The sequence below is a fragment of the Podarcis melisellensis genome (genome assembly GCF_964234715.1).
Source record: "Podarcis melisellensis genome assembly, chromosome: 6".
NCBI classification, from domain to species: Eukaryota; Metazoa; Chordata; class Lepidosauria; order Squamata; family Lacertidae; genus Podarcis; species Podarcis melisellensis.
The window spans coordinates 50464978-50488440 of NC_138538.1; the positions used below are offsets into that span (position 1 = coordinate 50464978).

The window sequence follows — 23463 nt, forward strand, 5'->3', positions numbered from 1 at the left end:
CAAGGCTTCCTGGGGTTAAGAAGCCAGCCTCTTAATTCAGAGTGCCAATGTTCAATTTTGCTTTCTGCCACCAAACTAGATTGCAGGCCAAGGAAAGAGTCTGGGTTAGTGCCCCACTGGGTCACCTCCCATTTGTTTTCCTCAATTTTGTGTTGTCATAAATTCATTCCAGCCCGTTGTGCTTGATCAGTTTATCTCTGTTGGGGCAGGGAGCCCTGCTAGCATGATATATGACATGAAACATTGTAGCCAGCCTCTCCATGAATCACTCCAGCTGTTTGTTGTCAGCATGAAAAGCAAACAGGCCAGGGCTGCCGAGTGTTGACTAGGATGAGCTCAGGTTGGGAAGAGACATGACGTATGAATGTTTATTTAATAATTCTCTAATATTTCCAGCGGAGTGTGGCTGTGCCTTCTGAGGTTGGGGGGGGAGGGGGCGGTTGAAGAGGAAACTCTAATCTGTCAGGGTGGGTCATAAATCAGGCAGACAAGATCATTAATCAGGAATGGAGCAAAACTAGAGGGAGGTGGGACTCGGCTGCCGTTCCCAAGAGCAAAGGAGCACGCTCTTCTTTTCCATAAAACAAATCTCATTTTGGATGCGGCTCCGGCTGTGTCGCTTACATAAGAGCAAAGCCAGGGCACTGGGCCAGTTAAGCAAGCGTGTGTGCTACCTTTGTCATAAGCCTTGGCAATTTGAGCTCGCCAAGCATTAAATCCCTTTATAATTATCTTCTTTATATAACTCTTCATGCTCCTCATGGTTGATTGGGCAAGGTGCTTGTTTGGTTTAGAAGAGGGTTTTTAAAAAGGGAGGTCAGTGTGTGTGTGTACACTCACGTGACAATCTTCTTCTTTCTTTCTTGTTTACTCAAATCCATTTTCTCGAATGCACTCCAAAAGTTAAGCTTTGGGATATTATCCTACAAGAATAGAAATGGTGTTCCAGAATTTGGCTCCTGAGATAAAACCAACTTTCTGGCTTTCATAGTCTGACAATTGCAGAAGCTAACTTCCTATGACATTGTTTAAAAACAAAACCCCATTTCTAGCTTTTAAGGATATGAAAAATGTTGCAGGTGATATCTGTCTACTCAGGTGCTGATGGGAGTCTCATGAGGACCTAGGGCTCCCATTCTGTCAGTAGAGGGAGCTGAGCCATTCATAGAATTGTAGAATTCAGTGGAGAAATTGGGTTTTCTCCACTGAAATGATGGGGAAATTGTTCCAGGCAGGGGTGCAGCTATAAAGGAACGTTAGCTTGAAGAACAGATGATTGATTTATTGTATGTGGCAGAAATGAGAGAAGTTCCCTCTGTGGAAGAATAAGAGTGGGAAAGTCCCTGCCCTCTTTTCAAACTGTTCTGTAGCTGAAAGACCACCTCATTCCTTCTGTTGCACACTTTATACCATATTTCCAGACATTGCCTTCTCTGTTTGCTAATATTATAGTTCCTTGCCAGATTTCAGCAAAATTCTGTTCTCAGGAAATATGCAAATAGGACAAATGGAATAAATTGTATACAGCTAAACAGATGTATACAATTGTAATTATTTTGTCTCAATATAAAACTTTGGCTATTTTGACCAAACTGCGGGAGGCAGTGGAAGACAGGAGTGCCTGGCGTGCTCTGGTTCATGGGGTCACGAAAAGTCAGACACGACTAAACAACTAAACAACAACAACAACGTGTTCATTTAAATTATGGATGTGGGGGATGGGGTGAGGCAAACTATTTAAAGGGACTATTACTATTTAAAAGGACATAGCCACTAGAGCATGGCAGATGCTGCCAAGTGTGCCTTAGAAAGCCATAGAGTTAATGCAGATTTTTAAGAGAACTCTGGGGATGGGGCCTTGCCTCAGTGGAAGAGCATCTGCTTTGCATGTAGAAGGTCCTTGGTTCAGTCCCCGGCATCTCCAGATAGGTCTGGGAGTAGCCCGTTTGAAACCCTGCAGAACTGCTGCCAATCAATGTAGGCAGTCCTGAGCTAGACGGGCCAATGGTCTGACTCTTTATAAGGCAGCTTCCTGTGCTTCCTACATGAGATTTATTTGCGCTTAATTCAGCAAGTTGTTTCAGAGCAGAAAACTGGCTAATATAAAATTACCCAAGATGTTATCTGCAAGCAGTTCCCCATAAATGTTTTGGGATTAATAGGCTAAAAATACAGAAAAAGCAGACACATGCCAAAAATAAATATTCAGTAACACCACAAGCATAGCTGTTTACATCTGGAAATCCCAGTTGCCTGTTGAGTTTGTGACTCTGTTTGCAAAATGTAAGCCTCAGTTAGCCAAGGTCATTAACTGTTCAGTACTACTTCCTGCATTAATCATCTTCAGGGCATATGTAAAAGAATCTGTGGGTTTGGAGGAGAATTTAAGGCAACAGTAAGCAATTCACACTATTTTACTGGGGGGAAAGGGTGGATGCTACTAGTGTGTCTGGTACAGGATTTGGCATCCTATAAACTTGGGCAATTATTCACTATGGGGGGGGGGGAGTTTCATGGTAGCCCAGAGTAGGTTTACACTAATGGTGTAATACACCATCTGCTGTAATTTCTCTTCAAGCAGAGTTCTAGCCTAGCATACGGAAGAGATCAACCCCATTTACCTTTCTCAAAAGCATTTTGAGTTCTTAGTTGCAGTTTTCCTTGGGATCCACTTGAGAGAAAAACTCCAGCACTTCTGAAGAGTAGGGCAACGAGTGTGGGAGGCTAAATCAATTCTCCAAGGTAGCACAAGCAGTAGGACTTTCACTGCAGACTTTCAGGGGCAATAGAGAAACAAGTGAATCACACCCACCCACACCCCTTGCTAGGGCTCTTTAGCACATAGTTATTAGACATTAAAATGAAGAAGTTGGATCACCCTCATGGTATGAACTAAGCTGAAAGTTGCAACCCTTTGATAATAGATATATTGCTTTTATATCCTCCCATTTTGAATTAGATGCTTTGTATTTGCTATTGGTTTTATTGATCTGTCTATATTTTAAACAAATTAAGTTTAAAAAATTGCTAAAATGTGTCCTTGAACTCATGCTTGTCTGGATTGGGGATAGAGAGGAGAAAGTGAGGGAGTTTAGAAACTAAACTTCCGCACGTTGGTAAAATGTACATTTGTTCCTTCACTCACTTTTGTCTCTGATCCTGCCTACCACTGGCATGTGGCCCCCCGAAGGTTTCCCAGAAGGGATGCGGCCCTCAGGCTGAAAAAGGTTCTCACCCTTGCACCAGGGTCTTTTGCAGCACCCGATGTGCTGTTACATGGAGCATGAAGCACTGGAGAGCGCCACCCTTCCCTCTCCTTGCAGCTGGAATACTTCCTGTTGGCCAAAGAAATAAGTAGATTTAAAGGGGAAGTGGGTGACTGGATTGTACAGAGGAATGGGTTGGAAGGAATAAACTGAGAATTCTTTAGCTTGGATTCTAGTCTGAGTTTGAGAATAATTCAAGTCTCCTAAGGCTCACTTCTTTGGTCAGATTCAAACCCTCCAAAACTTCTATCCATAGGAGTTCCAGAGCTATGGATTTCACTGACGTCTCTACTCCTGGAGACCACTACTGTAATCATAATTTCTGTGGGGTCTAATGTCGCTCTGTGCATGTTCCACAGTACTTACTGAAGTTGATTGTATTGAGAGCATTTAGGGTTTAGATGGACTATGGCCAGAGTAGAGAGGTTCAAGCAGTCGGTTGAGAATGCAAACAAGTGCACAGGATTTAAAAATAGAGTAGACTGTATGACGCTGCTAGTGGCAAGTGGCATTCCACTCCCAACCCACGTTTTGTGGACTTGAGGTGTATTCTACTCTTATTCTATTGTTATTTTCAGGCATTGTACATTCCATAATTGTATTGCTCAAAGTACAAGAGTCTTCATGTATTTTTGCAATGCTGCCTATCAGTCCACCTCCCCTACAGCAATACCTTTACATTTTGTGGATCTTTTGATATGATTTCATTTATTCAAAGGAATTCCCTTTCAAAAGGTTTTAATTGTCTGGAAATGCCCTTCACCTTTGAATTTTCCTCCCTCTCCCCCAAACACATTGAACCCCTGGTGTTCAGGTATCTTTTCGATCCCATTTTCCCCCCTCAGTTATTTCAAAGTTTCAACAATGCTGTTAACTTTAATTTGTAGAGTTGCTCCCTGCAAGTGAAAAATCGATGGGGGGCTATCACAGTGTGAAATTCGACTGTCAGTCTTGAGCTTATGGAGTGAGTAAGACATCTTAGAAGGGGGGAAAATCACAGTCTGTGCAGTGCTCAGCTGGGCTATTTCAAAGAGAAGGCAAGGCTGATGGGCCGTTGGAGAGTATTTCAGTTAGATGGATGATGATTCTCTGTGAAATACTGGAGTTAGCCTACAGGTAAGGGAAACCAGAGGTTAGAAAATACAACTAGTTTCCCCTGAAGAACTAAATTACACCTTGGGAACCTTGAGCTGTGTCATACAGGAACTAAAACCTGTCCCTAAAATCGGTCATTGCCTCTAAACAACAACCAGTAACAAATTAGTCATCATAACTTGCAGTGTTTCAGTTTTGCTCCCTTGTAAAGTTTATAATAAGCTCTTTGGGGCAAGTATTCCATCAAGTGTATACAGCACCTAAAGATGATTTGTATGCTTCAATATAGGATTTGTGTGTTGTACATGACCACAGCGTAACTTAAGATGATGGACTCAATTCTGAATCTTGGCCATATAAGTTGCTGTTTCCTGTGACAGCCTTCAATGCCAGTACAGGGGCAGATTGCATATCTGACAGCAGAAAGTGGTACCCAAGAGACAGAATGAACAGTATAAAAAAGAAGCTCTGAGCTGCCTGAATCACATGTGCTTTCCTTGCATTGTATGATATCTATTCTTATATCCTGGCTCAGAAGTCTGCAGAACTCTGCTCCCTTCTAGCACAGCAGTTTAAACCTGGGGGTGAGAACACTTTCCCCAAAAGTGAGTGGGCAGGGCCAGAAGCAAAAGTGGGCAGAGTAATAGCTGCATCTCTTACTTTTGTACAGTAGGCGACATTCCTACTGCATGGAAGTCTGAGGTTTCTATACACACCACAGACACCCCTCTATCCAGGTAAGCAAGCAAGAGCACATTCCACCCAGGCAGAAGCACTCAAGGAGGGTGAGAGCACAGCTGGTAAGGGATGTGGCCTTGGGGGAAACTCCTGAGAGCCGGGTAAATATGCCTGGAGGGCTACATTTGGCCCTTGGGACTGAGGTTCCACCTGATTTAAGCAGGGGTTTGTCCAAACAGGTGAGGATCAGAAACTAAGATTTTATCTTGGCTTGTTTGGGCAAATAGTAACAGTTTGGATAAAAAGGAAGTCGAGGCTTCCAAATTGCTCCTTGCAGTCATGCCAGAAAAGGAATGTGGGGAAGGGGGAACTCATAAACCTGAGGCTTGTTCACATACCACTAACCTATGATTTAGTTAATGTTACAGTTTTACTATATTTTGCCCCCCTCCTGTTAAAAGGCAGCTTCCTAAGGGCTAGAAGTGTGCTGTTTTTTGCAGAAATCTCAAATTTTCAGGACATTGTAATCTGCACCATTCATCTCTGCCTTGCACATCCAACTATAGCTTGGTATAAGGTGGTTACTGGAGTTTTGCTCAAATGTTCTCCCTTTCAGTGGTTCATATTTGAGAATAATAAGAGCATAAAAGCTAGGGCTTTGAGACCCCACAAGCTTCACCTTAATAGAAAGGCTTTTGTTGATTATCTGGGTGTTGTCTGTTTCCATGCACAACTCTCAACATAGCAATAATACAGCAGCCTGGTGGCAGCCTTCCTTCTTCCTGAGAGGTGGCTGTCAGGAGAGCAAGTTGATGTCCTTTCTGATATGGGTCTTTGTGCAAAAAAATTAAGCCGGTGTGCAGGATTTAGATGCATTTCCTCAAAGTAGTACTTCTCTTGTTGGGAAATTGCATTTCTTCATCATTCAATGAAAATATGCAGTCGTTTTTTCTGCACCGCTAGTGCTTCAAATATAAAATACCCTTGATAATTGCTGATGGTGAACAGCACAAGTCCTTATCCTTCATTCCTGTTATTTTGTGGCCTTTTTTCTTTAGATTTTAATTTACTAGAGAACAAATGTTCCCATCGTGTAGCACTGAAATGCAGAAGTTTATGTAAGAGTTCAATTGTTTTTCAAGGTGATAGACACGAGCAACACTGCCCTTTCCTCCTGAGGTAATGCCTGCCCATTTTATGAACATTTTTACTTACATTTGTTCAGTTATTTAGTTCTGTGAATGATTTCAAGTTATTCAATGCATGTCTCTACCCTTCTTTTTTGTTTTGTTTTTAAAGTAGGGAAGAACACAATTACAGAGTTCCTATGAAGCAACACACACACAAAGTGGAACAGGCACTTCTGGTCACCAGCTGCTTATCAAATTTAGAGTTAGTTGTTTGCCAACTATCTTGTAGATGCATGATTGCCCAGATTATGCATAAGAACTTCAGTGCAAGCTTAGCCTTTCGGTACCCTCCTCCTGAAATAAATTAACAAAAATCCTTCTCGGTGGCTAACAGATCTCCACATCCCTGCTGATTCTTCTAATCGTGCTGACTCGGAAACTTCTTACTGCTTTCATTGATTGTTGGTGCCATCTGTCTGCAGTTTGATGGGGCCAGGCACGTGAGTCCCGGAGGCAGAGAAGGCCGAGTGCCAACTCCCGAACTCACTCTCTGGTTCTGCAGAGACATTTTGGGCTCCATGTCAGTGAAGGGATGGGGGGGCGTGAAAACAGCATAATGAATTCTTCTGTAGGGAAAATCTTTGGGGAATCGTTACCAGGTCCTAGCTAAATGTAGCTTAGAATGCCTTCTTGTGGCAGTAAGCTTCCCCTCCATGCCACTGTGATAGAGCATGCAAGTGTAAGAAGAATAATTCCTCTGCGGAGTAGAGCAACGCAACATGTTTGCTTTGCATGAAGATTAAATTAGTTAACAGAACTCCAAACTTGGCAAGCAGCTGGTGGCATTAACAAATTGTGCAAGCAAGTATAAAATAGAGGCACTTGTGACGCAGAGGGCCTCTGCTTTGCAGACGCGCACCCTTGCATGCAACTTCTTCCAAATTTTCAGCTTAGAACATGGAAATTAGGCCACAGAACACTACATTATTCATAACTTGGCAACCAGGAGCTAGGGCATGTTGCCAAGCTAAGTCACCCACTGAAAGTACAGGTGAACAGCATTCTTAATATATTGTACTACAGGAATGCACAATTATCAAGATGGGAGGACACTCCTCTTGGAGAACAATATATTAGCATCCCTGCCAATTCCTCAATAGAGGCAGCATTCTTGCACAGAATTCCAAGTCAGCCTTTTTCAGAGAGGTTCATCTAAAAAGATACATAACTGAAGACATTTCAGGAAAGCCAGCTCCTTTATTGTAAGAAAATAATTGGGCATTTTGTCATTTCACCTCAATTCGATAATTTAGCTGTTAATCCACTTTCCCCCATTTGAATTAGACTGGAGTAATCCACACCTATTTTAATTTATATGTAAGGAGAAATTTTAGTCTTTCTCATTCATACCAGTACGCATTCTCGTTTGTGTTTGCCACTGCCTTCCAGTTTGTTGATTCTGTTATTCCAGTTAAGTACCAAGAGGGCATGTGTGCACTTGCACCTTGTTTACTTGTTTTGTGGAAAACTGAGGGATTAAAAGAAAAAAATTTAATATATATAAAAGCCTAAGTTGCTGAGTCACCCTAACATGCTGGGAAAGAAATTAAGGCAATTTTAAATTCTCAGCACACACTTTTCAGACTGCTTGTCAGTATAAATGATGTAGAAATGTTTAATGTACTTTGGTGGTGCAAGTAAAGGAGAAGTAGGTTCTTCTTGGTCTCCAAGTACCTGGTAATGCTGCTGCAGACACACCCTTTTGGGGTTGTTGATCACTCCAGAAAAAAGGGGAAATGGAGGTGTCCAGTTAATGGTTAAATCTTGGGATCACTTATGCCACTTATGAGTAGGCAGTGAGGATGTTTTGCTTCACTGAGTGGTCCTGGTGAAGATTTGACTTTGATCCCAGATAGAGGGAGGAGAGAAACAACCTGGAGCAGCCCAGCTTTTAAAAATTCTCCCCTCTCCTTTGAAGCGAGACATAAGAGCCCTTGTCACATTTCCCAGAGAGACACCTTAATTACCTATGTGCTTTTGAATACTTTTTGGGAAATACATGACTGCTTGGCTTGGCTTACATGAAATGATTGGGGCAAGTTGCCAATTTCCTTTGCATGGTGCAGTTTTCTGATTTTGTGCAAATCTGAGGGATCAAAATGAAAAACCCAGGCACTTTTCAACACAAATAGTTACAAGCCCAGCCAGTAAAGAAATGAAAGTATTGCGGAGGAAGTAGGGTTGTGCCCCTGTGCACAGTTCTGGAGGTTCTCCTGAACCACCCTCCAGCCAATTTTTTATGGTGGGGGGATGAAGATACTGCACAAGCGGAAGCCCTTCTGTGACAGGGCTCCTTAGGTGGATCCTGCCGTGACTTTTTGTTGCAGCAGACTAACGATATTACTCCTCTGGAAATAGTTTTCACCAATTCTCCAGCAGGCATCTTTTCTAGCACATTTGTCCTTGTGCATGCATAGCTGTCAGCTTTTCCATTTTCTTCCGAGGAATCCTATTCAGAATTTGCCTTAAAAAGGGGGGAAAGTTGACAGCTATGTGTGCATGTGATTCAGCTGTAGTGACATCTAGTAGTGTGTGTCAGTAGTTTACTAATTATTGCTACTACTACATTAATTTTGTATGCCACTTTCCCACATAGATGTACTGTCCCTTAGTGTTGCATTATAGGTTGACTGATTTTTCTCTCACAGGTTTATGCCCCCACTTATTCTGGAAATGACAATCTATTGTGCATCTCTGCTCAAAAGCAGTTCATCGTCTCATAATTTTATTGTGAACAATACTTTCTTTTGGCGGAGGGTTGCTTTGGATGCTTATCTTTTATTTAACATAAAGTTCCAGGAAACAGTCCTGTATCTTAGCATCTATTTTTCGCCGGTAGAAAGAACAAGAGCCTGTGGGTTGTATGAGAAAACCTGAATTTTGTCTGAATTCTCAGACTCCTGAACACCAAAATAAATGACTGTGAAAAGAGCGAAAGGTCCAAGATTTCAGGTGTCGGAAGTAGCCTATGAAGTTTTATTGGTGTTGGATATAATCAGTTCTAAATGTGTTTTACAAGGGACATATAAACAGCAGGGCTATAAAATTTATGGAATGTTATGTACAGTGTGACTATTTATGAAGAGGAAGGAAATTTGTATTCTGTTGAAATAAACCGGAGAGGGAAGATGGGAAGGGAATTTTTTGAAGCAAAACTGGGAAGAAGACTACAACAATGAGACAGTGTACACACACACACACACACACACACACACACACACGTGCTCATATCAGACCCAGATAATAATTAGAGGGGCTCTGTGGTCATGGCCCTTTCTGAGTTGCTAGACCTGCAGATTTATGGAAGTAGCAAACCTTTCCCTTTTGGTTATTTTATGTTTTGTTTTTCTCCCAGTGGCACACCAAGGCAGAATAAGGTAAACAGCCTGTTGCGTCGTCCTTGGGAGTGGGGTGGAGATATTTTATCCTATGATTCTGCTCTAGTGCTTGACATTCCTCATTTGATTCAATTCCAACTTCTGGTGTGAGACAATTCTCACAGGCTAAAAGTTTGATATATTTAGTTTGATAGGTTTTAAGTTTCCTTCCTTTCCATTTTGGTGTCTCTCTGTTTTGGGAGTCTTCAGTCTCCCCTCACCAAGCCCTGCCTATTTCTGCCCTCTCTTTTCCAACTTCTTCTGCCAGAGGCCCAGATTCCCTTCCAGGCAATCTTCCTGGGGTGTGTACAGTAGGCTAATTTCTACACAAACTCTCACAACTACCTCTGTCCTCCATCCAGTAAAGCAAGAGGCATAATCAGAGTTCATGGACGAATTCCAGCCAGCAGGGGTGGTGAGGGCTGTGGCCTAGAGAGGGTTCCCAGGCGGGGGGTTTCCCACCCCTGTAATAAAGGAATAAAACACTTCTGAATATGGTAAAAAAAAGCTGGCACCAATACTTTGAATTCATAAACTGGCCATTCCTGCAGTGGTAATGAAGGGATAGTCTCTTTCTGAAGCCAGTTACTTATTCTGCCATGTTAAAGCCTGACTGAACCTTCCATGCTGGAGCAGCTTTGTGGACTTTGGTGTGCTGGCTGAGCTGGAGTAGAGTTTGTACTTGTTCAGGCTTATTCTATGTCCCCTTCTCAGCTTTGTTAATAAATGTATATTTAACAATGTCTGGAGCATATGAAGTGATAATAACTAAATCAATACCTCCCTCATTGATTGTCCAGGATCCCTCCAGCGTGACGCATGCGGCAATGCAGTAATTTTCCAGCTAACTAACACCCTGATCTACAGCCTCACTATTGATTGACCATTGTATTGGGCAGGCACTGAGTGTTGTTGCTTATGCCTCTATTCTGCCTCCTTCTCTGATTCATTCGTTTATCACTGGACAGGGATGATCATCTGAGAGACTTTCACAAACTGTCCAGCGAGGGGAAGCCCATTAGACTCCTATAAACAAACCATTTCATGTCATTGCCTGCCTCTTCCTGACCAAGGTCTAATTCCTGTTGGTTGGTAGTGTGGTTTGTTATGATTGGAGTTGCTGCCCAACTCACCTGACTATCAGTTGCTCATTTCTTTAGTGGCTCCCCACTTGTGGAATGCTCTCCACAGGGAGCCTGACCTGGCACCTTCATATCTTTAGGTGCCAAGCATGAACATTCCTCTTCTTCCAGACCTTTGGCTAATTAAATAATCTACAGCCTTTTAAACTGGGTGGAGGGGTAATTGTTTTTGTTTGTTACTATGGTATGTATTCTTGTGCTTTTATATGGTAAACCACCCTGTTATTCTCGGATGAAGCAGTATACAAGTATCATCACCATCACCAAATAACATTGGTTTCAGACATCTTACTTAGATTGCTGGAGAGGTGAGCTAGCCTAAGCTATGTTATAGTATTGTTCCTGCTAGATGTCTTTGCTCTTGATACTTCAATTCATGGTTTAGCCTACCCCATGGGTCGGCAAACTAAGGCCTGTGGGCCAGATCAGGCCCAATTGTCTTCTAAATCCAGCCCGCGGATGGTCCAGGAATCGCTACGTGGGTTGCCAGCGTGTGTTCTTTCCCCTTCTCTCCCTCTCCCTCACATGGTGGTGGTGGCACCTCCTCCCTCCCTCCTGGCTTCTCCCCATCCTGCCTAGAGGAGGAAGGGGTCTGGGCTTTGTTGGTGGTAGCCCCTCTCCGGACCCCTTTCATGTGCCACTCATCTTCCTACCACCACTGCTCACAAGACACAGGAGTCGCAGTTGGCTGAACACCCCTCTCGAGCATCCACCATTTAATGCAGCCCCTCTCTGGAGTCCTTTCGTGTGCCGCTCATCGTCCCTCGTTCATTTCCCACCCCCACCCCCCCAAAAAATATAGTCTGGCCCCACACAAGGTCTGAGGGACAGTGGACCAGGCCCCTGCTGGAAAAGGTTGAGGACCCCTGGCCCACCCTAGTCTGGTACTGAGAGCTACATTTGTTAAAGTAGCAAACAGAATGGAACAATTGGTATCTGCAACAAAATGTTGCAGTGTGGAGTGCTCCTGTTCAAGGTTCCAGCTTTCTAGCCAACCACACAATTTTCTAGGATACTCTGTTCTGCTTCTTCCATCTTCCCAACACCCCCACCCACTCACACAGTTGGTCAGCCATGCCAGATGCACTGGTCATACACCATCATCATTGGGTTGTTCTTCCAAGGTTTCCACTTTGTTTCTCAGGTTTACGTTTTTCTCCCTCAGCAAACCTTGGGGTTTCCCAAGTCTTCTGATGCCTACCTCTACTGCCATTTTGTCTGCACTTTGAATCCACACATGGACTATGAGTTTTCTGTTAGTATCTAAGATAAGGATCCTGTTTTGCTATAGAGGTTGGTTGGTTTCTCCTGGAGTCTGTGCCCAAGCCTTGCAGTTAGTTCCCACCAGAATGGGTATTTGTACTTCTTAGGCTGTGTACTCATGTAACAGAGTAATCTGTGGTTGCTTGGCTCTCTGTCATAACTTGATTTATAATATTCCCTGGTTGACAGGGCAGTGGCTGTTTTGAGCAGAGAGAAAATGAAATGCTAGACTAAAGAAACATAATTGTTTTGTGTGGCATAAATATCAATTTATCCGGTTTATTTCGTTTCCTTCATTCTAATTGCTATATTTGGGTTTGGATGCTTCTTGATCTCTGCAAGGTTTGCAGTTACTGATATAATATATTGGTTGCTTTTTTTATCCATTGTCAAAATGTGGCAGTGATTTTAATGCTAATAGCCAAGTTGCGCAAATTAAAACTTGTTACAGCTACGTCCCTTTAGCTAGAACATTCCAGTGTTCAAGTTTCATGGGGGCATCTGGGATCTTGCTGCTTTCCCTCAGCTTTTTTTCTATTGCATGGGTATGTTGCAGCCGTTGCGCAAACACTACACTTTCAGATGTGCCCGTCCCCCTCATTTATGTTAATTTGGCATCATCTTGCTTGGTCCTCTTGGAAAAGGGACCAACACAATTTCAATACAGTGGTACCTCGGGTTACAGACTCCGCTAACCCAGAAATAGTACCTTAGGTTAAGAATTTTGCTTCAGGATGAGAAGCGGCAGCAGGAGGCCCCATTAGCTAAAGTGGTACCTCAGGTTAAGAACAGTTTCAGGTTAAGAACGGACCTCCAGAACGAATTAGTTTGTGATCATGCATGCTCTCTCACCTCATCTGGAAATACTATATGGCATTGATACACTAGGACCGGGTTCGTGTATTCTGTACCCTGCTCCTTGACCTTTGTTCTTAAACCTGGTGGCTAAAGTTGATTCTCAAGCCTCAGGCAGTCTCTGCTGCTTTGATTCTATTTCTTGAGTTACTTTTACCAGGAACCAACATGCAAGCTGCCATCATGTGGCTTTGCTCTACAACATTTGGCACATATGAAATCAGTGATTTTTTCCCCTCTTAAGAATTCAGCCAGCCCTGACTTTCTCATCTATTTTAGGATTACAGAAGACTCAGCAGTGACAACGTTTGAGGCGCTAAAGGCTCGTGTCCGCGAATTAGAAAGGCAGCTTTCCCGTGGGGACCGCTATAAATGTCTCATTTGCATGGTGAGTAGCTTGCCAGTTGTGGTCATGAATAAGAAAATGACTCTGTACCTCTGCCTGCCCTATAGGAAGGTGGCACAACTGGTGTGGAGAAACTAAAACCTTGTCTTTTGTCCCTCGATTCTGGATGAAAACGGCACAGCTCGGGAATATGTTTCAATGTGTGCTGCTGTGGTGTGGGCGACATATTGGACCCTGCAGATCTCCGTGTCCATGTTCCTGTCTCCCTGCATATACTGTAGGGTTAGAATACGGCCTATTAGCCAAACTCTTTCAAAGTTGTTGATTGTCTACTACACCCTGATGAGGAGTGCCTTGGCTCTTATGATTCACTTACTAAAGTGCTGAAGCGCCCTCTAGTGGCTTGGTGTCTGTAACTTTTTACATCTCTGGTTGCAGGGATGCTGGTATCTTTCCTTCAAATTGTGTCTCTATTTAAGCCCCTCCAAGCTCCCCTCCCCCCAAAAAAAGGAATAATGGTATCACTTGTCAGGTAGATACTGGTAAGTGTGCGTGTTTCTCCTGTTAAATTTTGAATATGATTCCCTTTTCGGCCCTTTTAAAGCAGGGATGGGGAATTGGTAGCCTTCTATATGTTGCAGGACTGCAACCCATATCATCCTAAATTGGCTGGAGATGATGGGACTTGGAGTACAACACTTCAAAGGTTTGCCACCACTGCTCTAAAGGAGTACTGCTACTGGCACTGTAATTGCATAGTTTTAATATACTTTTGTGTCCCCCACCCCCAATAAAATAAAATAAATGTCAAAATTACTTGCAGATCATTTGGGATAGAAAGGATATGGATATTTTTAAAACTGTATTTTCTTAAAATAAGAAAAATGGAAAACTTGCTCTCCTCCTGTGCAGCAGTGACCTCCAATTCAGCTTACAATATTCACTGAAGAATGAACATTTCTCCTGTCCATACTATTTATTGGGAAAGGCTTTTCTTCCTGCAACAGCTTATCTTTCCTTCCTCCTCATCCCCCTGCAATATTACATTTGTACAGTTGTCACACTATTGCTGCAGGAGCATCTGCATAGCATCTGCATAGCATCAAGGGGAAGGTTGCTTCCATTACTACAAAAATAAATAAAATAATAACAATTCTTGTACAAGTTCTTAGATTTAATGTTTTAGTTTTCTTTGGTTATGAAAACAACTGAAATAAACTGTGGGTGCTAGGAAAGAAACTCAAACGACAGAGTAACAGAGTGAAGTGCCTCTTTTCTGTTGTGAAAAGAATAATCATACAATAATTAGCTATCATAAGAGATACTTGGCAAGTCTTACTGTAAAATCAGGATATTCAAAATAAGGATTGATGCTGTTTCGGGCAAGCAGCTGTCATAAACCTGTTGATTTTTATTCCATTGTTGTTCCCATTTGTGGAGCAAGAGGTGATTACTATAACAGCTTGTTTTGTTTCCATCTACAAGTAAACATTGTGCTACATTGCAGTTGGATTATTAATAACAATACAGTGGTACCCTCAGTTGCACACAGGATCCGTTCCGGAGCTCCGGTCGGATCCTGAGGTTTACACAACCGGAGGTGCATGCGTGTGGTGCGGTAGAGCACTTCTGCACATGCGCATGTGACGAAACCCAGAAAAATACTTCTGTGTTTGCCCCGTGAGTATTCCAAAAGATATGTAACCAGAGGTGCTCATAAGTAGAGGTACCACTGTACTGTTATTATTTCTTACACTTTCTTAGGTGAGGCCTTCTAAAAACAACCTTGAGGCAATTTGCAATATAAAATACAAGCAATATAAAAATATAGAAGAATTAAAACAGAGACCACAGCAACCAACTAGTTGATATAAAATCTGAAAAGTCAAATGACCAGCAGAACGTAACAATATTAACAATCATATGCCTGGGTGAAGAGGAAACTTCCTAGCACCAGAAATATATTAAGTTACTGACAGACAGACCTTGATGGGTAGATGACATCAGGGTTCATTCTGGTATGCCTCTTTCAGAAAAGGCACAACTCTTTGAGGTTATGCTGCTTTCCATTTCATGCCTAGCCCACTGTGTAAGGAGTATGATTACTATTATTATTAATTACCAGCCTAGTAATTAAAGCACAATATTTAAAAAGTTTGATCCCCCAGATGTAGTGTATTCTCAGCTGCATGTGGATCACATGAGAAAATGAAGATGTACTGGTACAGTATGTCCTCTACATCCTGCCCCAAGAGCTCAGGCTCTAATAGGGGATTTCTCAAAAATTTTGAGTATATGATGAGGCTGTCTCAATTTTCTTTCCACAGGATTCCTACACGATGCCCCTGACCTCCATCCAGTGCTGGCACGTGCACTGCGAGGAATGCTGGCTGCGGACTCTGGTGAGGCTATTAGTTTCTTGGGTGGTGATTCATACATTGTTTCTTATCCTCAAGTATTTTCCCATCGCTCTCAGCCTTTTGGCTAAGATCAAGTGTAGTATTTTCTGTAGTTCAAGTTACAGTTGGATTGGAGTCTTCCCCATGGATTCAGTGAATTTAATTTAATTTAGGGTGTATGGATTCTCCCACCTCCTTCTCTAACACTAGTGGCAGGATCATACACCTTCTTGTTAACTTTGTTGCATGTGATTTGGTTGGAAAGGTACTCGGCCTCATTTCCAACATCACAAGTTGGATGATGGGAAGGGTATCCCAATGAGCTCTGTACATTGGGCAGTATCCCCTTGAGACTCTAGCCCACTGGTTTTCACTTTGCACCCCTGCTTCACCTACCCATCCCTACAGCTTCTCTCAGCCCTTTTGAAGAAGATGCAAGAAACTGCACCACTGAGTGTTGAGTATTTAGGTCATGTACTAGAAAGAAAGCATGCTCCAGGAGTATGACTAAATAACTATGGAGGTGCAGGATTCGGTGGAGATTGCAGACAGTCGTGGAATGGTATCTGTGGCTGTGTTTAAAAACTGCTAGCCATATTGTAAAAGTATAATGTCTCATACAACGTTTCTATCACACTATTATGACACATGCAGGCTCCCCACCCATCCCGGCATTCATTGTAAAACCAATAGGATTAACAGGCAGATGCCCTCAGTGCCACTTTCACAGACTCGGGGACCCCCATATTCCTGACAGAAGCCTGCATATGTATTTTGCCACCCAACACCTTTCTGTAATGTTAACTTGGATGGTAAGCTTGGATGGTAATGTGTCATCAGTTAAACATTGTAGGGGGACCTGGTCTGAGGAACAAATATGCATCCCTAAAGAGCCCCTCAAGCTGCTGTTTAGCAGTGAATGTTTGCTGTCCTAAAAGCACATCGAAAATAGTAAAAAATAAAATTTATTTGAGGTGCACACAGAATATTACAGCTTCTTCAAGTAACTTTCAGCAGGGTACAAAAGCCAGAGTTGTAAGGTTTGGGGTGCAATACATCTCTTACTGTCTCGCTTTTGAAAAAAACTTAACTGTCTTTGGAAGTGAAACTGGAAGGAATGTTTTACTACACCTTGATTTAGAAGTTGCTAGGGCTACTTGGACCCAGATGCAGTTAATAGACAGGATCCAGCTTGTGGGCTGCCAACTGACTATCCTTGATCTTATTAGCTGACAATAGTTGCTTTCTGAAACTAGGTGTGCAATGGTTTTGTTCCTTTTGTTTAGCAAAGCATATTTGCATGCATACCACTTAAATTAGATGGAACTTGGTGGCCTTACTGCTGCCCCCTTCCCCATCCCAAAGTTTCAGTCCAAGTGCCTTTTTGTTGTTGTTCATAAGATATGGCTCCCAGTACTTTTCTGAGCACAATTCAAACTGTTGTTTGAATTTAAAGCCCTAAATGCTCTCAGCCCAGTATACCTGAAGGAGCGTCTCCACCCCCATCGTTCAGCCCAGACCCTGTGATCCAGCACTGAGGGCCTTCTCGTAGTGGCGCCCACCCTGTGGAATGCCCTCCCATCAGATGTTAAGGAGATGAGTAATTATATAACATTTAGGAAACATCTGAAAGCAGCCCTGTATAGGGAAGCTTTTTAAGGTTTAATGTTTTATTATGTTTTTATATATGCTGGAAGGCAGCCAGAGTGGCTGGGGCAATCCAGTCAAATGGGTGGTGTACAAATTATTATTATATTATTATTATTATTTATTTATTATTATTATTATTATTATTATTATTATTATTATTATTAAATTAATTAATTACTTCTACTACTACAAATAATTCTTGAAGCAAGTCTTAAAATGCTTGCCTCTCTTTCCAAGGGAAGGTAAAAGGATCACTAAAACTCCAGAGGCAAGGCTAGAGCATGTACCTAACCCCTGGGTAATATCCATACATTACTGTTCCTGTATATTCCCTTTGTGTGTATCTTGAATGAGACACAGGTAGGTCCACCTGTATCTTCTTTCTTTCTATTTGAGTGCCATACAAAGCAGTCCTGCTGTTGTTTTTTTACTGCAACAACTATATTTGCAAAAGGGAACAGTGCTGAAAATTGGGATAGCATTGATGGGAGGAACCCGTTCAGCGTGGTGCCCCAACACAGCCTGTGCATGTTCCCTGCACTGACCAAGCACAACGTTCAGAGTTGGGAATTGCGCAGGGGATGTAATTAATAAGCAGCCGCTCATCTGTTCCCCAGCCCTTGCCTTTTCCCTACAGCCCGCAATTTATTAAAGCGGGGCCTTTGCGAGGCAGGCTCTCACTAAAAAACCTCTCAGCCTATGTTCCCATGTTTCTAATGTAACCATTAAAACGTAGCCCGAAGACAGCAATAAAAACCCTGGAACGCCTTAGTGCTTTTGTGTCTTGATCAAAGTCAATGTGTGTAATCTCGTTAAGGCTGCCCTTCCCTCCTCCTCCTCTTTATGAATTTAATGGCACGCGGCAGCTGGGCTGGGTGTTTCATACTCTCTGACCTGCATTGTTCTAATTAAGGTATCTCCTTTTATTTTGGGCACAAAAGAGACGCTTGTGTGTGCCTACTGTGTATGTGTGGTTTTTTAGAGTAGCAAGGAACCTTGGCGTAATGGATTTAATAATTGCCACAAGTTACCTTTCTTTGGATGCAAAGCTGGCTTTCTTCCCTCTTGGTGAGGAGAGTGCCGCGAGTCCTCTGTGTGCAGCACACATGGAAAAATGTGCTCCGTAAAGAGGGCAGCATATTTCTCATGTTGTGCAATAAACAATTTGTTGCAGTTAATGGGAGTTATGGGGCGAGGCTGGCTTGCTGGGCTTCCTGACATGTTTGAACATTTCTGGAGATTTGCCATTCTTCCCCCCGTTAGGGAAAAAGTCAAGCTTTTCCTTCTGTGTCTGTGTTTTATATGACCAGACTAAATGTTTGCTTGGACTTCTTTGTACTGAGGACTAAGTAAGGAAACTGGAAACAAAGTGGGCATGAAATTCTTAAATTTACATAGGGATGAACATATGTCTTTGCCTGAGCCAAAGCATTCTCCAAATATTTCCCTTCATTTTTGACTGGCCTCCCAGAAATGACTGTCACGTTCTTCACTCTGGGTGACAGTTTTACCTGCTAATCATTAATATGTCATTTTCAATGCATAAAGTTATTTTCCATCCTTATCCTTTTCATCTCCCCAAGAACAACCATGTTTAGCTGCTTTCCCATTTCCCATCTGGGAACTATAGCTGTAACAGCCCTGATATTGGAAATACAGTTGCTGCATTTGTTGAAAGGAAACAGAGTTTAAAAAGGCAGTGGGAATAAAAGACTACCCACAGCGATGAGAGATTTGGACCCAATTTAATCCTGTTTTCTGGTCAGCTGGAGCAACTGCTTCCAAAGTAAGAAAACAGTGCAGTTTGGGACATAGAGAGTTATTAGGATGAGGAAACTGAAGCGGGAGGAAAGGATGTTTTCTTTGCCTCTTCCTCTCCATGTATAAAATTAAGTTTGTAGCAGAAATGCTTGTTTGCCTTCAATATAGTGACCTAATTTAGATGTAAGGGAGGTAAACAAAGAGCCCAGGTTTGGACAGCACACTAAACTATAGCTTAGCCCCAAAAAGCATGGCAGCAAGGGAGGGAGGGGCAGAGCAGCTGTAATTTCCTCTCTGAGAGCCTGCAGGTTAATGCTAAACCATGGTTTGACTTAGCATTATGTGCAAACTGAGCCGGTAGCAAAGCTTACCAAGTTGCATTTGAAGATGTACAGGTAGCACTTGTCTCTAGTGCATAGCAGTTGGGGTTCCTGTTGCCTGCATGGCTTCCTGGCAGACCTTGTGGATACTTATCTTCTCCACGTAGAATACTTTTAAGAGAGGGAACATATTTTAGCAAGTAAGATGAAACAATATTAGGCTACACAGACTAAAGTCTGATTCAGAATAAGGCAGCTTTTTAAGTGTATACTGCTCAAATATTCAAAACTCTTTAAAAACATCAAAATGCTGGAACTGCATAGAGCCCAAGCAAATTTATTATTGTTATTTATTAAATTTCTATATTGTCCTTCTGCCAAAGATCACAGGGAGGTTTACATATAAAACACCAAAACATACCACAATAACTAACAAAAACAATACCCCCATATGCACACAGTTTAAAAGGCCATAGATAGTTTCAGTTAGCCCAAAGATGTGGGAGTAGAGGAATGTCTTGCCTGATACTAAATATATGTAACTTATACATGGATTATATGACGTATTCATTGATAGATAGATTTGAGTTTTTGTGCGGGATTTTGAATTGTTTTAGCCCAGAGTCCTCCTCCTGTTGAAGATACATGCACCAAGTGTCTGATAGTTGGTATGCAAACCCTAGAAACAATGTAGACCCCTGACTGCAGCATACAATCTAGAGCAAAAGTGAGGAGCCTGTGTCCCTTGGCCTAATCTCATGTGGGTGGGGGAGCCCACAGGGACATAAGGAGAATGGGGTGTTGAAGGAAGCAAGCCTGAAAGGTAACAATGGAAATGGGAGGTGGGTCCCCTGTAATTGATCAGTACAGAACTATAGTAAGAGTTATCTGGCCCTCTCCTGGCTTGCCTGCTGGGCAGGGAGAAAGTAGGCGATCTGAAGAAAGGGAGAAGGGATGGCCTGCCCATTCTTGCTTCTGGCCATGCCCACTGCCCAGTATGTGGCTCCTGGGAGATTACCCTTGAGAGATTTCTGCCCTTTACAGAAAAAATAATCTCGACGCAGAAATTGACAAGACATATAGGGGGAAAGTGAAAGAAAAGGAAAGAAGTGTCCGTGAGGATAAGCCAGGGCGTTTAACCTCACCCCGATGAGTACATTGTTCTTATAACCTTTCCCTGCATCTCTCCTCTCTCTTTTTCCTCCATACACCCTATGCAGGCTTGGGTGAACGGCATAGCTCAGGTGTTAGGATCATGATTATGCTTCTTGCCCCTCCAGAATCTTGTGGTCTTGGTCCTCTCCCCTTCTTTGGTATGTGTTCCTCTTTTTCCCCATCCATAACATGGTGATTGCATAGTTCTCTTAGCAAGGCATTGATGAGCTTGTAACCTTTGAGTGAAATTTGTTCTCTCTAATCTCTTCAATGGCAAAGCTCCCGCCTCTTTTGCAGATTAGGCAAAGGAATTATCGTGCGCTGCAAATGTTCAGTTTTCCAGGTTTTGAAGAAAATTCTCCACCATGTTCTCAAAGCACTGTTCCTTCCTGACATAGTGTGAGATATAATGACTTTGCAAAGTGGGTAGTACTCATTATTTTTCAAAACTCCCCAAAGTGATTAGCCTGCATTCTAGAATCAATCACTTGCCAAAATTTAATTAAGAATGCGTGGGGGCAAATAAAACCCTTCTCTTCATCATTCCTTTTTGGTGCCGGTGTTTCAGCCCCGGAGCTACGTTTTGCAGCCGGGTTTTATAAACCCTGGAAAACTGGGGTTTATAACGGAAAAGCTGAGGTGGCCTTCAGTGCAGCATACACTGCTGTTACCCATCAAGGCTTTTCCATGGGGCCACGATGAAAGGAGCAGGAGGACATTTCAGATATTTTTTTTCCATGTTCAACAGGTGTGGCTTATTATTCCACAGTATTTTTATTTCAAGGGAAAAGTTTAGTAACCCCAGCTGGCAGGTGAGCAGGATGGGGTTGGGGAAGGAAGTCCCTTTTCACTGGCTCCATGCCAGGGCATGTGGAGAGGCTTGTTTAATTGCTTCTGTAACGAGTACTATATGCAGGGTTGAGAAATGTTTAAATAGAAGAGTGAGCCTGTGAGTGCCTTAAACTTCTGTTGCGCATAGCCCACATCCCTGGATGTAATCAGCAGGCCTTGTAGCTTGCCATTCAAAATGCAGTTTCTCTGTGTGACTGGGGTGGGTGGGCTGGGGCGAGATCTGTTCTTGGAATAAATTGTTCATGTTAAGCTTCCTCAGAGTAGGTCGGTATAAGTCCGCAACCTTTGTCTTGCTTACCTTTTTCTGTGCAAAATACCCTTATAACTCATATTTCATTTACCCTCATAGCATCTGCTATTATAAAACAGGCTGCAGCATCCACAAAAAATTGAGACAAGTTTCCAATACCTGAAGCTAATTTTATGGGTACTGCTTTTGGTTCAGTTGGGTTACATTTTGTTGCATAATCACGATTGGTAATATAGGTAACATGAAATTTGGGTTGGGGCTCATAAGACATGGTAGAGGTAAGAGGGGTGGGAGTGGTTCTGAGAGAGCCATTAAGTTCAGCTACTGAAGCCTGTAGCATAAACTTGATGTTTTCATGTTCTCTGCAGCCATGATGGCTACCTACTTGGGAGCCAGCACTGATTTCCGCATAGTGGTTGCTGATCAAGGAGGCATGGGGCAACTAGCACAGGGGAATCTAGCTGCAAGCACAGATTTGGCAGGGTCTTGCCTCCCTCCTCTAGCAACAACTGTATATGCCTCTACTTTGTGTATATTGACGTACTAAGGCAGATGGGGTGAAGTAATATAGTACTTGTTTTTAAAATCTTGGGATTGCTTATCAAAGGATTTTGATCAGATTGTTTTACAATTTTAACTACCTTTGGATACTAATCTTTTAAATCCTGGTAGCTTCATCATTTAATTCCATTGCCTCTGTATTATACAGTTCTCAGAGTCTACCTCTTGCATATCTTCTCCATTTAATTAAATATTTATAAGTGACACTTTTGTGAAAATACAACAAAGTAGTGTACACCATTCAAAAATTACAGCCTGTGATTCCAGAGCTACATGGTGCATTCACAACCACAAAAGGGAGGTTGGATTGCAGACAGAGGATGAACTGATCACTTTTCTAAAGTTAGGTGCTAATATTTGATTCCCTCTCATTGCACTTCTTAGCTGATGTCCTAGGCTGCATTTGCTTTCAAAAAAGACACATACAGGGTTGCCTGCCACTCTTCTCATCTGCTGTCTGTCACACCTGCCAAATCAGATGATGACTGGCATATCTTGACCCATATTCAGAGACTTAAGTTAACACCCCGACCTGTTAGGTTAATTGATAAATTGTGTCAGCCATTGTTTTGCTTCATTTAGTTTTCAACTTCCTTTTTCCTTGCCCAGGTTTCAGTTTCCCTTAGTGGTGCAGATGAATTATTTATGTCTGTTCAAATGGAAGATGAGTTTTCTGTCTTTGGTTATTGAAGGGATTAATAATAATAATAATAATAATTTATTTATACCCACCCATCTGGGAGGCTTCCAACAAAATATTAAAATACAGTGGTCTGTTAAACATTAAAAGCTTCCCTAAACAGGGCTGCCTTCAGATGTCGTCTAAAAGTCTGGTAGTTGGTCTTCTCTTTGACATCTGGTGGGAGGGCGTTCCACAGGGTGGGTGCCACTACCGAGAAGGCCCTCTGCCTGGTTCCCTTTAACTTGGCTTCTTGCAGTGAGGGAATCACCAGAAGGCCCTCAGCGCTGGACCTTAGTGTCCAGGTAGAATGATGGGGGTGGAGATGCTCCTTCAGGTATACCGTCTTTTTCCCCTCCAAAAATGAAGGGGAAATCTGGGTGCGTCCTATGGGGCGAATGCAGGCTTTCGCTGAAGCCTGGAGAGCGAGGGGGGTCGGTGCGCACCGACCCCTCTCGCTCTCCAGGCTTCAGGAAGCTATCCGCTAGCCGTGGGAGACCCAGCTCTCCCAGGGCTAGCAGAGAGCTTGCCTGCACCCAGAAGCTTGGGGCGCGCTGAGCTCCGCACGCCCCAAGCTTCGGTATTAGTGCAGCGCTCCGCTAGCCGTGGGAGAGCTGCGTGAAG

General features: G+C 42.8%; 1 protein-coding gene across 13 annotated transcripts in view; it reads left to right on the plus strand.

Moving 5' to 3' along the window:
• Positions 1-23463, plus strand: part of RNF220 (ring finger protein 220) — a 327501-nt gene that overhangs the window by 298712 nt on the left and 5326 nt on the right. For 12 of the 13 annotated variants that reach the window (XM_081914744.1, XM_081914747.1, XM_081914743.1 and 9 more), the window contains 2 exons: positions 13146-13254; positions 15540-15614. In XM_081914744.1, the coding sequence (XP_081770870.1) occupies positions 13146-13254; positions 15540-15614 (184 nt within the window). Of the gene's footprint in view, positions 1-13145; positions 13255-15539; positions 15615-20562; positions 21532-23463 lie in introns of those variants that run through there. The other variant, XM_081914736.1, reaches the window with a different exon arrangement.